This window comes from Strix uralensis, chromosome 6 (assembly GCF_047716275.1).
Source record: "Strix uralensis isolate ZFMK-TIS-50842 chromosome 6, bStrUra1, whole genome shotgun sequence".
NCBI lineage: Eukaryota > Metazoa > Chordata > Aves > Strigiformes > Strigidae > Strix > Strix uralensis.
In genome coordinates this window covers 16,524,800-16,542,346 of record NC_133977.1, presented here as the reverse complement: position 1 = coordinate 16,542,346, position 17,547 = coordinate 16,524,800, and the positions used below count along the sequence as shown (strand labels likewise).

General features: G+C 41.5%; 1 protein-coding gene across 8 annotated transcripts in view; it reads right to left on the bottom strand.

Annotated features, from left to right (window-relative positions):
- Positions 1-1,160: 1,160 nt before the first annotated feature.
- Positions 1,161-17,547, bottom strand: part of INO80D (INO80 complex subunit D) — a 49,664-nt gene continuing 33,277 nt past the window's right edge. For 6 of the 8 annotated variants that reach the window (XM_074872975.1, XM_074872973.1, XM_074872974.1 and 3 more), the window contains one exon: positions 4,269-17,505. In XM_074872975.1, coding sequence (XP_074729076.1) covers positions 16,337-17,505 — 1,169 coding nt within the window. In that variant the 3' untranslated portion in view covers positions 4,269-16,336. Of the gene's footprint in view, positions 1,229-4,268; positions 17,506-17,547 lie in introns of those variants that run through there. The other 2 variants (XM_074872979.1, XM_074872978.1) reach the window with 2 other exon arrangements.

The window sequence follows — 17,547 nt, the reverse complement described above, 5'->3', positions numbered from 1 at the left end:
AGATATAAGTCAAGTGGCTTTACTGACTTTGAACACTCAGCTGGACTGGAAAAGCTCTTTACTAAAACAGCCACAGCAAATGCATGCAAATTGCTGAGAGCACAAATTGTGGAAGACTGCACACTTAGGGAGGTATCCTCTTCTGATGCTAACACGTGTCTCTTGATTCAGGCAGCAAGTTTAAATGTCTGCACCAACAGGCAGCAGGAATGCACAGAGAAGAATCCCAGATGTTTCATGTGTCTTGGATTTAATGCATCTGTATGATTCAAAGCACTTAAAGAATCACCCCTTAAACCTCTCTCCCCATCCTAATGGGGTAATGGCAAAGAACATTTTTCATCAGCAAATGGAAAATAAAATCCAACAAAGGCATTATTTTGAGACCTACCCAAACTGGTTGTAAGAACTTCAAGGCCCCTGGACTCAGGCAGCTCTCCCAGCACTGGAAGGGATCAGCACCACCATGGAGAGACACAGGGAAGCTGTAACCAGGTACCACGTGCCCCATGTAGAAATGGTGAGAACAGTCACTTTGGGAAATATCTGTGAACACTTCCAGGGTCCAGTTCTGCACAAATTCCACCAGCACAAACATGAACCAACTCTGCCAATGTGGTGGTATTGTAACTGAGACTCACAGCTTGAAATCAAACTTTGGCAGAGTACTGGCCCAAATCTGACATAAATCAGCCTCTATATTCTTGCTGATGCTTTGGCACGTGCTGGGTGAGGCAGGGTTGCTGCTACCCCTTTAGCTGGTGTTCAGGCCCAATGCATTTCTTCATGAGTGCTGCCACCCTCAGCACTGCAAAGTCTCAGTGCAAGAAAGCCACAGCTTGAGGAAAAATGCTCTAACACACTTAAAACCTAAGAGAAACCAAGATTTTTTTTACATCTGTGATGTTCTTTTTAGCATGAGCCATACCCTGTTGTACCAGGTACCACACAGATGCTCTGATGAAGGACTATACAGACAGAGAGGATGCCACGTCAGATGCCAGCTGTGCTCCTCACAAGCCTTACTGCCCTCCCCAGGGTCACAGCACAGGCCAACAGCACCAGTCTGCAGCTGGGAAGACCCTCTCCCCTCCGTCTCACCACAGCACTTTCTCACCTGCTGCAAAGGGCCACCGCTGCATCCAACATGGCTGCAATGGGGAAGCTGGAAGTGGCTGAAGTCCATAACACCCTCCTAGGAAACATGGGGTTGCAGAACCCAAGGGAGCTGTGAGAGAAAATTGGTCAGCATGACAGCATTTACATCTGTATCAGCAGCCTAACCGTCGTCAGCTACCTGGCAGACATCACAGTAGAGGAAGGGTCCCACAGATCATATTTGCAAGAGCCTCTGCGACAGTTGCTGGCTGGTTACAGGGAGTTTCTTCCACCCAGAGTTGCATAGCATGAAAGTAAAGGCTTTAAATTTTAAATTTAAACAGGCAAGAACCTTAAGCTGGTGCACAAGCTGAGCAGAAACAGGCATCAGAGCCAAACTGAGTTCACATTACAGCACTACACTGGAGGCTACGTCAGCCATTGCAAGCACAGTGTGAGGGGTGAACAGGACACACAAGCCTCTTGGTCCTAAGGACATCTGCCAAGGGAGTTATTGGCTGCGGACATATAAAGTTTGTACCACTGTTCCCCTACAGAAACACAAGAACACATCTGAATATCAAAGCTACTTTGCTTTCAGCAATATTTTTAGCACAACACTTCAAATGTCTTACTAGGTTCAGTGGTACAAAGACTCTTCACTGGCACCTTCCACAAGTCATAAATTAGCAACAGCAGTAAAACAAGGCAGCCATTCCTGGGCTGAACCTCATGCCAGTAAATGCAACAATCACCTCTTAGCCCCATAAAACAAGCATCCTGTATCTCCAAACCAGACCAGACAGCTGCAGAATACCAGCCCTGTGCTTGGGGCATAGGCTCCAGGGAGGAGTGTGGAAGGTGGCCCCCATTATTTCCTGCAGATGGGGCAATTGCCTGTGACTATGCAGGGAGAGAGAGAGGTTGTCTTCACCTCTGCAGGGAGCCATCTCCTAAATTTAGAAAGGTTTCTCCTTCCAATTGCTTCACTGCATATGAGAGCAACACTTGCTCTTGTAATAAAACGTCACTTGCTTTTCAAGTACAAACTAAATGAGCTTTCCCAAGAAAATAATTGCCAACTATTAAAAGGCTACTGTTGGAGCTCTAGAGGACTGTTAAAATACTAAGAAAGATGTGCCACATTCTTCCTGAATTGATACTTCAAACAAAAGCTATTTGTGTTTTGAAATGTGGCACTAGAACAATGACCAGTTGTTTTTGTAAAGTTTCAGACTGAGAACCATGCAATTATTTTCTAAGAGCAGCATTTCTTTGTTGTTCATGGAAATGCTGGAAAAAAACCCCAGGTGATTCAGTTGGTCCCTGCCTTAGTCAGCACAGGAGCCTCAGCCTATCTCTCATCAAGCCCACACTGGAGAACGCCCAGCTTGGGACCAGACCAGGCAACTCTGCTTCTGCCAGGGAGTCACCCCCAGGGAACAGCCCCCATTTTCCTAACTTCCACCTTCTTACTCCTCATTGCAGCCTCAAATCATACAGCAGATAGCAACTTGCTCTTGCTGTTTTGTTAAAAGCAGATTTTAAACAACTATTTTCTCCTTAAGAATCAATTCTTCCACCTCTCACCATTTTGAGTGCTACCTAAGAGCACTTTGAAGGATCAGCTTTGCAACATCCACATGCACAGTCAGAACTGCATCAGTAACAGCCCAGAACTGCCTCGTCACTATTACCCCTGTAGGGTCCAAATGCCTCAGGCCCATAACCTTGAAAATTCCCTAGAATGGACAAGTTTGGGGTAGATTTTCTCCAGCCATATTGCATTGAACTTAAGCTGCTGCACTCTCCCTTTTTAAGTGTCCAATCTTTTCTGTCATCACTCTGTCCTGACAAATGTCTGGGTGTGGCACTTTCAGTGTACTCCCATCTCCTAGGAAGGCAAGGTATTAAAGCACAAACCAGTTTCATCCTTTGCCATGAAACCTCTGCAGCATGTGTTAGCATGGAAGACTACATCATTCACTGACACCGCTTACCCCTTGGCCTGAATTACAACCAGGCACTGTGAAATGCTGCTCTAATTACACTGTCTAGAATGGCTGGGCCACTGTTCATTAAAAAAAAAAAGTTGAATTAACTGAACCTCCTTCTCATCAGTCTCTGCTGACAGTTATTCTGATGATCAGGGCAGCATTAAGTGAGACTGCTTATGAAGAACAGAACCTGGAAGATGGTCTCACCTAGGACACAACTGCTTTTCCCTTGCAAGTCGCAACCTCAAACACATTGGGAGACGGAGACTAGCAAAGCAAACACCTGTTGAAGCACATAACCCTCATGTCAGAAAGCAAAGGGGAAGACTTCACAAAACAAATGGTGAGAGAAAGATGCAGCAGCCATCTACTTACTGCAAAGCGTCCAAGGCGTAGTTCTGTCTAAAGAGAGGACATCCTTCAAGGTACTGTGGAAAAGCCACTCTCAGAGAGCAAACCCGGCACTGGAAGTTCCGTGCCAGCCAAGGCAGGCTAGTTTGCACCAGCTGCAGCAAGGCGGCAGGAACGGCAGCTTTTCTGCAGTGCGCAGCTGTGTGTCTGGACAAGGCAGTGGTGATTGCCAGCGTCTGACCAATCCAGGTAGTCACCACATGCATGCCCTGGCCTCGCAATCCTGCCCGAGAGCTGCCCGGAGCCCCGCGGCACCTCAGCAACCATTGTTTCTCATCCACATGCTAATCCTCAAAATAACACCAAACTCCAACTTACCAATTTCAGTGATGAAGCAGGTATATATTTTTTTTAATCTCGGAAAACATAAGACAAAATTCTATTCTATACCCCTTAAATTATATTTCAAGTACAGCTCTGCGAACTCAAACCAGAAAACAAGATGAAGATCTGGTCTCCAGGCCAGTGATCCAGAGCTAGAAAGCACTATAATTAGAATCAGGACTGAGATTGAAGACCCCAGTTTGTTTGCAAAACTAATTAGCTAATGTCATTAGAAAGCAAGAGAATTAGAGAATAAGCAAGAGCAGAATCAGACTCTACAGCTATCTAAGCAAAGGTCAGTTTAATAACTGTACTTAGGATATGTTTTAGAAGAAAAAAGAAATCACTACGGATTAGATTTCAGCCTGGGCAATATTCATACATCTCGGACTTTGCAAAATGGGTTGGAGAAGAGGGTTTCATCATAGTAAACACAGCTACTTCACAGCAAGATTTATTAATACATCCAAAAGAAAGAAAGAAAATCATTTTGTCACACTATATACAGATAATACATACAGTGTTTTATACACATATTACATCAGTTTTTACACAAGAAAAATATACATAAAAATGTAAACTTTTGTATACAAAAACCCTTAAACAAATTAAACAAGGACCAGATAACAAAAGGAGACCAATCTATTATCATTTCATTGATTTTTTTTTTAAATGGTAATACAGTACATTCATTGAGAAGTATGAGGAACATGTGAGCCAACCTTTCCTATTTAAAGGGAAAGTACAAACGCGAGCTTTCCTACCCGCCCCTGGAATGCTGTCCGTGAGCCTCCAGCACTAGAAGCAGTAGTGTGAGTTGCTATTGCTGCCGGGGACCCTGTAGGAAGCGACCCTTCTTCTCGGGCATCCCCATGCACCGCACTCTCCGAAAGCGACACATCTGCAGAAGCAACCTGGACTGGGCTTTTTGTGCGTATTAGCTAGTCTTCCAGCTAATATCATGAGACGGGATGCAGCAATGCAAGTTTGTATGTTCCCTTTAAGCAGTCATTAAGTGGATTTAGCTTTGCTGGAGTAAGTTGTTTATTTTTCCCAATGTACGGTATGCTGAACACATGTGTCAGGGATGAGAGGGAAGAAGGAAAGGGTGTAAGAGACTGCTAATCCTTGCTACCATGCAGTTACTTCAAAATCAGGTACATTTGCAAGCTACAATTCACTGGTTCAAAATACACTGCCTCACCTTTGCTTTCCCACTGCAACTTGTTTATATTTTAAACTCTAGTGGCCAACCAACTGTAGGAGGCTCTTTGTTACAAGGCTGTTTCTGATATCAAAGCGTCATCAAGCTACCTTTAAAATGACACCAAACACAAACTTCTCTGAGACAGCCTTAAAAAGAGTAAGCATTGCCTCTAAGCACTTCAGATTGTCCATTTGCCACCTTCTCCTTTATTAAATCCAGGATATTTACCCTTAACTGCAAAAAGGATATTGGTTGAGATTCTGACATCTGTTTTGCTCCACTTGCACATAAACATTTTGGGGAACTGGAGGGAAAAAAACCAAAAACCAAACCCACAACAATAAACCCAAACCTTAAAACCTCAGGCATCAAATAAGAAGGGAAGTACTTAATATGTTGGTGAAACAGTTGCAGAAACTCGCTGGAAACAAATGATAGATTCCAATGAAGGCTTCTCACATTAAATAAGTTAAAGACTTGTTACAGACATCTTCAATAAAAACATCCATCCTCCACAAAGTATGTTAAAATGTAACACAATAGTGATGCACTGGTATTTCTCCTGAAAAGGACAGAAGGACATGAAATCTCCTTAGTGACATCAGTACTATTGAATGTAGGAGGTGAACAATGATTGACAAAAGTAAAATAATGAGGGAAAAAGCTGCATAAAAGAAACTATGAATCATTAATCATAATTGGACAAAAGGGAGGATGGGACAGAATGCAATTACAGTATGCCTCAGAAACCCCAGAAGAAAATAAATACTTAGAAACTTGTGTTTCTATTTCTTTCTTATGTCCATCTAATTTATGGTGGGAGTAAGGGCTTGTCTGCTTGCTTTTGGTTTGTTTTTTCTATTTTTTTTTTTTTTTTTTAATAACAACCCTTCTAGTAAAAATTCAAAAGACAATTACAAATGGCTTTAGATAATTAAGAGTCTCCTTTTTAAAATAAAACTTTGATAACACATTTCTCCATTTCTTCTATATAATGCAGCTTCAGTGAAAATATGTCATAAGGGACAGCAATTTGCAAAAAGTGGGAAAAAAATTGCTAACCAAGGTTCATAACATATACACATGTATATGCAGGACATCTACACTCTATATACATATTTAATATACGTATGCATGAGTATATATCAGGAGAGAACCAACAGGTATGTTCTCCACATACATAAACTGAAATAGCATAATATATGTGTGCGTATAAATATGTATTATACACACACAGTACACAGACATACCCATACACACGCCCGAACATATGTATTATAGAAATAGTCGTATATGATTGAATGAAAGCTCAGATGGAACAGTACACCAGTTACCTTTTTCTAATAGAAATACAAGGAAGACAAAATTCCATGGCTGAATTGTGGCCAAGAAAAATCATGCCATATCCATACTGAAAATGTGGAATGACATACGGCTTGAAGACCAAACTGGAGCAGCATTCTCCATTGAAACTGAAGCCTATGTTAGCCAGGAGTTTCAACAGTGCTTAAATGTGACTGAGCAGGTTTCTGACAGCTGCTTTCTGCTAAAAGGATACAGAAGCTCCATTTAGCCAGAAAACAGAAAATAAAATACTTAAAAAAACAATTTACTTGCATAAGCAGGTTTATTCGATACACAATTAGATGCAAAGTGCTAGCATGTTAATGGTCAACTCTGCAGCTCATTTTAAAACCTGTTTAATTGTAAAATGTAATGAGCTGTGTTTGTCGATATGTTTGATGACAACCCCACTGCTCAGAACAGGGCTGCCTTCTGCGTGCATTACAGGGAACACAAACCAAACTCTCTTTTTCTCCCCAGGGCTGAAAATTGAAGACAGTTTTAGGTGGGCACATTTTTCTCATCTTGAATGTTTACCTCTAAAATACGATGCTGGGTTAACCTTTTAATATGCTAGGAAGCTTTGCATCAGGTTCTAAGAAAAGTTTGTGTTCATCTGCAAATCAGCCGCAGCAGTCGTACTCAAGCACAACTGAATAGCAGGGATTCTGCATAAGTTCAAGCAAGTGCTCAGGGCCCAATTCAGCTGCCACTAGTCACCGAGAGAATTCCCCTATGGCATAAGCAGAGCTGCATTGGGCCATTAAAGCCGATTGCTGCTAGCAAGAGAAACTGTAGAGATGCGGGGACAAGGAGCTGGAATGAGGCAATGGAGCAGAGAAGCAGAAGAGGTTGGCATTGCAAGAGGCCTCAATGAGTATTAATATAGAAGAAACAAAAGCAGAAACGTACAAGGAAACTCCACTGTGAGCACTGAGGTAACACAAATCAATGGTGACCAAGCTCAGATCAGTCACTGATGTCATCCAAATCCCTCAGAAGAATTAATACAACCTTGTTTGGCACAAGTGCTTACCTGTTACACATATGTTATGTGGATAGTCTCTCTCTTTAGCTCACACACTTACTCATGTTACAACTAATGTACATGTGTGTGATACAATGTATATTCCATCTATACATCTGTACGCATGTATATATAGATTTAGATTGATTGCATTCATACGTATTTATTGTACATCATGAGGGCAACTCCACATTCAGCAAAGTGCGACCAACATCTCATATACAGATATATCTCTCTGTACAGGTATACACAAAAATGGGTCCATTCTTCCCCATAAAGGCATAAAGATTTATGCTGCTAACTCCCATTACCACCAAATAAGCAGAAGGAAAGGCCTCTGACAACTTCCACCTTCCTGCCCTTTCACTTGTATGCATATGTGCCAGAAACGAATTGCTGGGAGGGGGAAAGGGGGAGGGATGCCTGGGGGGTATCAACATACTGATAGGGAGGGGGATATAAAAAAAAAAAAAATTGAAAAATTAAGATTTGATTTGCAACTGCTTAAAAAAAGCCTTCAAAAAATTCAAATGTCTGTGCAATACTGGAAGCTCTGCTTTTCTAAACAGATTTTTAAAGTCACCAGGATCATCATCATTAAAAGTGATACTGTATGAATAAATAACAATTAGGTTACTTCTCCAGCCTAAATAGAACAGTATGAAGAGTAAGCCAATCTGTAAGAATGTTTCTGACTTCTCACAATTTCAAGTGAGAATTTCCATAAAGAAATCTTCCTTCTCCAATTATGAAAAAAAAAAAAAAAGTTAAGTGGCCATAATTAAATTCAGAATTTCACAGCACAAGTGAAACTCCCTGGACTGAAAGTGTATTTTGTTCTGCAATCTCACAACAGCAATTTTGGGGCAAAATTAATATACACAAAGACCCTCAGGAAAGAAAAGAATCTACTTGAAGACAAGATCCTTTTACAGAATGGAGACCACTCCACAAACAGTGCCCCTTACAACCTAATTTGAAAACACAAGTACACTGATGGACAACATTTTCCAAGTCAGACCATAGGAGATTTGGGTATTAATTTGCAAAGATACAGCAATTCCCATGCCTCCCCATCCCACCAAATGCAACCCTTCTCATTTCAATTTCTCCTGAAAAACATCACTCATTTCTCCCATCTCTCCTCCTCCCCCCATTTGTTTTATTTAAAGGCTGTCTTTGGGAGCTTGGTATTTTCATGGCATTTTAAACAGGGCTCAATGCAACTCATTTAAAAAACAGTAAAATTGACATGATATCAGAGTTAGCCTTATAACAGAAGATTATGTAGTAGAGAGTATCAGTTATTTATACAACAGTGAGGACATAACAACCCCCTACTAAATAATCACATTTCTACAATACATTCCATCACCTCTCAACTACTTTTCTCTTTACAAAACTATGACCTACGTACAATATACACATTCGTATCGCACATACATCCCCCCCAATGCATATTTTTTGTGTGTATATATAATACATACATGCACACAAGCAGTCTAATTCTATTTATAAGTCACAGTGGGAATTCCTTTGTGAGGAAAGGAGGGGAAAAATTCCTGAATAAGACACTGTAGATTCCTAATGTTCTGACTTTTCAATTTCCAACTCACAGAGCTAACTGGAAATAAATACATTAAAAAAAGAAAAGGTCTTACAAACTTAGTTCACAACTTCCAGCTACAGTAGTTGGATTTTTTTAATTTGATCTATTTACCCTGTAACTAAATTTCTAATCATAGGTACAAACCACGGATAAATTATTGCAGAATGTAACACTCAAAATAAAATTTAAAAAGAGTTATAGGAACAGTAATATAAGGGTTAAAAAGAGTTCTATGCTTGTTGATACAGGATACCATTTTATTTTATTTATATATATATATCTATATATAGATATAGATATCTGCAAGGTAGCAAAGAATAGCTGTACACCTTGACACGGTAAAGATCCAGTGTAAAAAGGTGCTTCACTAGTTTGTTTTTCCAAAAAAGCTTGTATATAATTTTATAGCTATTAAAAACACATATGCAACATAATTCATTACACTCAATACAGCTTTAGTATAAAACTTATAATTTATGAGGTGATGTTAATAGCATAAATTAATATACCATTTCTCTTAAAATCTACAATAAGTATTCTGAAAGCTCATTGGGGAAGGGTATCTTTAAATAAAAAGTTTAAAGCTGAGCGTGATGAAAAAGATTCTGTATGTTGTATTTGAGATGAGAGCCCCGAGAAGAGAAAGAGTCCCTAAGCCAGACACCGTGGACTATAAAACTGAACAAAGATTTCTCCTTCTTGCGCTCTCACTTAGGTGACGCTCTACCTTAAATTATTATTTACTTTTAAAACTATTTACTTTTTTTTTTTTGTTAACTGCCCTTATTTCCACAAGGAATCCCTGAGACATACCCAAAACCGTACAGTGAAGGTCATCACTGTTCAGAGAAACTGGTTCAACCCCTTCTGGTAGGATGTAGCTATTTTGCATGAGAATCAAACTGTCCATCACTTCAGAATGAATCTATCTGCACCGGAACCAACTACACTCTAAGACGCAGGTTAGAGTCATTTCAGGGTAAATCAGTCCACTCCAAGGTAGAAGCCAAGCCCATCGCAGTTAGCTACACCAGAGCAATCTGCACCAAAGTTAAAGTTTTCCAGAGGATATCTGGGAACGTTACCTATCCAGAGTTCACTTCCATGGGCACTGGCTGACAACGACAGAAAGCAGGTAAAAGATTAGCATTACTGGACCAAGTTCAACACGCGTATGCAGTCGATAGGTGGGTACTCTGGACATCCCACTCTGTGTGTGTTTGGGGGACTAGCAAGGGGAAGGAGTAGGAAGAATGCATTTTTCTACATCAAGTAAGTACAGTTTTAAGGTCAAAAGCCCAAGTCTCATCCTGTTCACTTCCAAACCAAATTCTATGAGCCAGAGTAGAGTGAAGAGGTGCCAACACTTACTTCAAGGAGACATAAAAAGAAACCCTCCAACTATTGCTGTCAACCTATGGCCAAGCCCACTTTCTCCTTTCATGTTCCAGTATGTTACCTTATTCCATAGTAGTCAGAGAAGGAGTATGTGAAAGTAGAATAAAACAGGGGAAAGCAAAGAACCCAACAACCATGAGAAGTAGCAGAACAGCAGAGGGAAAAGCTCTCACAATGGTCACTATTGTGGGGTTTTTTTTTTAAAAAAAGGCTGAAGACAAGGAGGGACAAAATTGTTTTAAGACACATCTTTTGTGACTCCTTCTCCTCCACCAAACTCTTCTTTCCCAACAAAACTAGTGTTTTTGTGTAGTTTTAAAGACAAAACCAAAACTTTACCGGATAGAGCCAAGGTCTCTCATGATCAGACCTCTCCTAAAGCCCAAGCTTAAGTTTAGTGAATACAAATGTAGATTTTTTCATCAAACCTCCTTACTTTTATTTGGGCTTGTGGATATTAAAAAGAATAATTTAAATTTTTCTTTGTGACTTTCTAGTGATGCAATTCTCAAAAGAGGAACTTGCTAAAAATGTCTGCACATTCACTGCTAGTGTGTGCACTCCCATGATCAATGTTGTACCCTTGGCATCTACTTCATGTCATATTAGCGTGCTGTGAAACATCATCTTACTCACTGATCTGAGAAATACTTTTATCTATTGCACTGGTGTTCTAGCATCCAAAACGTATGTTATGAACTGCAGGAATCTCTCCTCCTTTTCATTTTACGGTCAGATTCGCTCAGGACCACGGAAGACTTACCAGTTGGCATTACTTACATTGGAGAAGTATCTGAGAATGGGAGAATAAAAGAAAGATTGAAGAAGAATGTAGAGGAAGGAAATAAAGGGGGTATGAGAAGCAGCCCACAACACCCCATCATTAAATGTTACCCAAAAGATCAGAAAGACCTTGTGACCAGAAAGACCTAAAGATCTGGTCAGCACATTAGCCCAAAGCTATTCCTTCAGTTAGTATTTCCACCACCACTGAACCTTGCAACAGGCCTGCACAGGAGACTCCTTCACACACAGTAGTAAAAATACAAAAGCAAAACTAAATGTCCCACCAGACACCCACACAAATGCCTCACTGCAGAAGATCACTGCAGGTAAGTCTTCTATTGTTTGTCTGCTAAAAGCACCTCCTGTCACCGTCCCTGCACCCTACAAGTCTTGAAAGATTCAACTGCAGGTAGCTGTCTCTTCTAAAATTTCCCCCCTCCCTGCCCAAAGGCTCATACTGTTTGGAGAATTCACAAGTGGATTCAGCTCACTGCAGCACAAAGACAGAGAGAAATACCTCTGGAGCCCTGCTGATGCCTACAGGGAAACGCAGCAGCCACGATGATGCAGGAGCTCAGGGAGGAACTGGAGTTCAGAAGCGGACTAACAACACATGTATGTAACCACCAGGGCCAGCTTCTCAGGGAAGACATCTGTCCACTGTTTATTGTGCTCCTTCGTGAGACTTCTTTCCCGGCAGATTCAATCCCAGACTGTATTTAGATGTGGTTACAGCAAAATGAACCTTCAAACTGAATTTAGCTACTGGCTTGCAGGTTCAATCCTAGGGCCTTCACCTTGGCCATGCCCCTGAAGCCAGTGGCATCACACTGTGCCTAACAGCTCACATTAGAACTTCCCAATTTTTCAATACCCATCTCCCTCTAACAAAAACAAAAAAAGAAAAGAAGAAAAAAAAAGCCACTTCCCTTGGCTTCTCTTTGCTATTATGGATGACTCTCCTTTCACCTTTTTTTGCTTGCATTTGTACTTCTAATACCGTATCTCTGATTTTTGCCTAGCAGGTGATAAACTTCTCGGGGCCTTCCAATGCTTTCCAAATGAGAACTGCAAACCCTCATTTCGCTAACCTGCTGAAAGAAGTGAGAAATCTAGCTGTTTCGGTCTTCTCCACAGTGTGAGGCAGACTTGCAACTGTGCTACCTCTCAGCATTATCAATTTAAAGCCTTTATGCCCAACCATAGAGAGATGCATGATACTAACGAGAAGGGAACTAAACAAGAACCTGGAAGAACTGGAACGCAGGAGGAGACAAAATGATGTATCTTTCCCATCTTTTTGCATTGTGCATACATCTTCTTGTATCATAGTAATTACAAGGCCAAAGAACAAATCAACTTTGAGGTATCTAAGTGCATATGGCTCCCCTCAAAGTTGGTGTAGTCTTGCTAAGTGAAAGGAAACATCAAAGCATGTCTTACAGAATGCCCTACACACCAGGCCAGCATGAGGCTGTTCCTGATGAGCCTCTGTACACTGTCAAAGTTCATCTTGTGTTAAGTACTTTTGTACAAGGACTAATTGAGGTGCTATTACTACCAAAAATTATGTTACTGGTATTTTATTCTAAGTCTAATTTTTCAATTCTTTAAAACTCAAATCTTATGTAAAGAAATTAACTTTTAGGTTCAACTAGTTTTATTCCATTTGTTAACATGTAAAGGGCATGACAGGTATTGACCATCTCAAATCAATGGACTGAAATTGCTACACTGGCTCTTTGGTGAAAGGGTGATTAGAGTGCTAATTGCTATATGAGGAGATGATACTCAAAAACCTTTGCAAGAGAGCATGGATTCTACTCAGAAACCACATAAAAAACAGCCTCAAGGACTACCTTAACCAGACCTGCAGTAGTTCCCAGAGGAAAAGGTGTGAAACATCTCTGGCTTCACATACCTCTGATTGGATATCTCACATCCAACAGTAAGACACTGATTCACTGAAGTCAGTAGGTTGTGTGGGTGTAGAAGCCCACCTGGAATGATCCACCTTGTAAAGCTAAGATCAAGACCCGTAACTGCTTGGTAAGCTGTAACCATGAAATCGGTGGCAGTGGAAAAACATGAGGTGAACCAGGAAAAGGCAAGAGTGGTGGCCCATTTCACAACTCTGTGTCAGACAGGACAGAGGGATTCCTATTTCAAATGTATACAAACTTAAGTTTATTTTTAAAAGTGCAGCTTTATTGCAAACTTAGTTTGCTCATTGAAAAATGTTATGTAGTCACTTTTTAAGGAAGAGTCATCAAGGGATATACAAAAATTGAAGTCTAAGCCGGGGAAGAGAGTTGATATCCTAGGCTGCCTTAAAGGAATGAAGGTACATAATAGCCACTGATTTCAAATGGGAATTATGGACCTACATAGCTTTGACAGCTTTTAAAATTCCCTGTCTAAATCAATGCTCAGATTAGGAGCTGGGTTCTGTTCTGAGTTAGACTAGTACAAACTCACAGTGATCTTAGACCAAAGAGCTCCTCTGTAATTTATACCAATGCAATCAAGCAGAACTTGGCTCTCAGTTCTTCTCCTCCCTTCCCCTCCAGCATTTGCTAAGAAAGAGAAATGTGATGTGGGGCAAATACACTCTGCACTAGCTACAGCTTCATTAAAAAGTTTGATGGGCACAAGAATGATTTTAAGACCAAGGTCCTGAAACCAATTTATAGAAATTAACATCCTCTAAAATGACACGAATACACAAGCAGATTAAAGAATTGACCGTTTGGTATACTAGTTCTCCACTCTTTTTCAGCCAGTCATCCAAACACATTGAAGAGGTTATGTGGACACAACTAAAATCATTTGCAAATCAAACAGTGTCTCCTCAACAAAGTATGGGGAACATAATACAAAAATAAATAAACGCCTTGTCAGATTTGCCTCATTTCACAATACCACTGGGCATTTCTCAATCAGCAGGACAATCACAAGCAGGATTTCATAGGCTTCAATTCAACTTTTTACATGATTTAAAAACATTTAAATGTTACAAACATATTTAAATCACCACTTAAAAATATTCGGCTTATATTATTAAGATCTATTTTACCAAGTATGAAATAAGGACTTCATAACAACAGAAGCATGAAAATCATTTTTGTTTCCTCCACCCACATACACTTGCAATTTCAGAAAAGGACATATGCATCATCCATACTCCTTTATATTTAAGGAGGACAAATCTTTCAAGAAAAGAGGGATACTGTGATTGCTACAACAGTAAGAAGACACAAGACCTATCCCATTTAAATTCTGTTCCTTAGCAAGATGGAAGGAGAGGTTTGGGTCAGAGATTTTGGTGCGGGCCTGACTGCTAACAAAATGAATTTCTATAGCAACTAAACTTCGTTCAATGATCCCTTGCTCAAACAACTTATTAGGCCTCCCTATTACATGTGCTTGGTATCTCTTAATTTCCTGAATTAGACTAGAATACATGCAGGTAGGATATTTTACTGTAAGGTAGAATGAAATCTGTCTTCTACAGTAAGAGGCTGAAATGTGGGATTTTCTATTCTCTCTCATCTGCATCTCAGAAACAAACCAAGAAGCGTAGAGACTTGTTATATTAAGTAGGACCTACTTTTATAGTCAAAGTCAGAGTACAGTAGCAAGCGTAAGACCTATAAAGTCACAAGCAAATTCCTTTTTTCCCTTCCTGATAAAGAGATGCAAGTAAACACCTCAGAATTTCTGCTGCATTTATCTCTTGAATTAAAAAACATAAAATTAAAAAAGTCTAAAAGCTAGTGGACTCATTTCTTTAAGAACTGATATTACTATCAAAGAGTCTGAATACTACCTTTAGCAGGTGGGTAATAAAAGCAAAACTGTCCTGCAGACAGAAGGAATTCCTATCCCTCAATTTTGCTTTAGTGATTTGTCTTTTGTTTAGCCATAACTGCTGATAAGTACCTGCTAGTTCCTTACATACATTCAGCTTCCCATACAGAGCATCAAACCCTACAAGCGTCAAAAATAATATATGGCTCCCAGGGCGGGGAAAACTATCCAAGAAAGTCTCAGTAGCTAGACATAATTTGAGAAATGCATCCATTTGAAACTTACCAAAGCGTCTGACCTAGACTTGTGTGGATGGGCAGAATACCAACCAAATTCTTCCAGTATCAGCTGGGAAATACCTGTCAGCCTGTCAGGCAAGGAGTTCTGGACAAAGCCACACCAGAAAAGGCAAATCATCAATGCTACAAGGCCACAGTAATTCAGCAAGGGAGGGAATTTCTGCACAGGAATCTTCACTAATCCATGCATGATCTATTTCAATCCTTCTGGTTTTTTTTCTTTTTTTCCCTGGGCTAACTTTGCATCAGCCTTCAGATTTCTGGGCAATCAATCAACTGATCCCCTTGCTGCTCAATGAATTAAACATCACCATAATAAAAAAAACCAAAAATCAGCATGCAGTAAGAACAGTGACCAGTTCTGGAAGGGGACAACTCCCACTTCTTCACCAAAAGAAGAAAAGGAACTGCTGCTCCCTGCACCCCAAACACACACACGCACACAGAGGAGGTCAAGAGACTATTTTAAGAAACTGCCAAACTCATCCTTGAACCATGATCTTGATTTAGGACTTCAGTGCACCATTCTCAAATCAATGTGTGCAACCAAGTTTTCCATGCCAGACGCTACCTTTGGAAAAAAAGTAAATTAAAAAAAAAAAAAAAAAAAATCAAGAGACTTCTGCCCACTGGAAAACTTTCTACCAGATGCTAATGGGATGGCAAGCACTGATCCAAACCCTAGGAAACAGTAACATGCATCAGTAATCTGAGGTATCTTCCCATTTCTAGGTCTTACTGCTAAGATCAATTACATCCAGTAACTGTGCTGTATCCTTAAGGAATTATTGGGGAACGATGAACCTGCCTGCAATAAATGAGCACCGGTGCGTAACAAGCACATGTGAACGCTACAGCAAGGTTCACAGAGGGCTAACCCTGGTCAGTACTGAAGCAGGGGTTTTCTTCTCAACCCCCTCTTAAAAAAAAGGGAAGGGAGGACAGAAAAAAATAAAGAAAAAGGAAAAAAGGAAAGATAGAAAACACAGGTCCCCCATCTACCTGCACAGAGCCAGGCAGACAAGCTCAGTTGGAGGTGGTGAAGGGCGCAGATGCATTATTGGTACTGGTAGCGGTGGCACCGGTCACTGCGAAGCCCGTGGGAGGAGCTATGGAGCTGTGGCTGGGCTGCAGGTCCTTGGGGATGCCACTGTGGGAGCTCAGCTGGTGCCCGAAGGCTGCGCTGAACTGAGGGAGCTGTTGTTTAGGGGAGGTGGAGGCCATGAGTTCAGCGGAGGCAGGACCCATGCCACTAAAACTGGTCTGCGGTAACCCCGGAAGCACACTGGAGCTGTTGGGGGTCACAGTGGCGAAGGCAGGCTGTGTGGTCTCTGAGTGCGAGGTGGTAGGTGGTGTGGACAGGGAGGTGGACAGGAGGTGTCCATCTGCACCAAGAAGGTTGCTAAACGGAGAGGGGTCCCCAAGATTGACAGGAAGATTTCCCCAGTGAGTTCTGGGGTTGACCACCCCACTAAGTGGCACATCCAGCTGAGTTGGGAGCAAGTGCTGTGCCATCATGGGCATCTCTGCTGAGAAGGTAGCTGCCAAGTTATCACCAGAAAAGGATGTGGTGTGAGGGGATGTGATATGGTCACTGTAGGGAGACGGCACATGCTCACTATCATAATGGCTTCCATGGGGTGAGGAGTGTGAATGGTCACTGCTGTATTGCTGTCGTGAGGTGATCAGGTCATCTGCCTTGCTCAGCAGCTGGGCAGGGTGGGGCCTCTGGGAGGCATGGCTGCCATCATGAAGTCCATGAAACTGTCCTGGGAAGGCTCTCTCCCCAAGGCCACTCTGGCTTATCAGAGTGGCAGAAGTAAGGCCGACGTTGGCTGGGGCTGAGAATTGCCCCTGGATCTGCCCTGCCAGGGGCGTAGGTGGGTTGGACAAGGTAGCAGAACGGAGCAAGTTCTCATCCAGCTCCAGACCGGAGAAATTATCATGTACTATACGCCCATTCAACAGCTCCCCCAGATCCGTGTTAACCTCTCGACTCAAGGACTGCATTCCTGGAGCTCCAGCACCTGTAGAGAACACCCCTATCCCTCTATCTGACAGCTCCTGAACTGGCACACCATCTGTCTGTGTAAGTACTCCAATGGTACTCAGGCACTCAAGAGAAGTTACAGCCTGTAGGGCCCGTTCCAGTTCTTCAGCCTCTTCTGTAGTCGGAAGGAGATCTCCATTTTTACCTGCAGAAACAGGGACACCAGAAGTTAGTGCGCTCCTCTCAC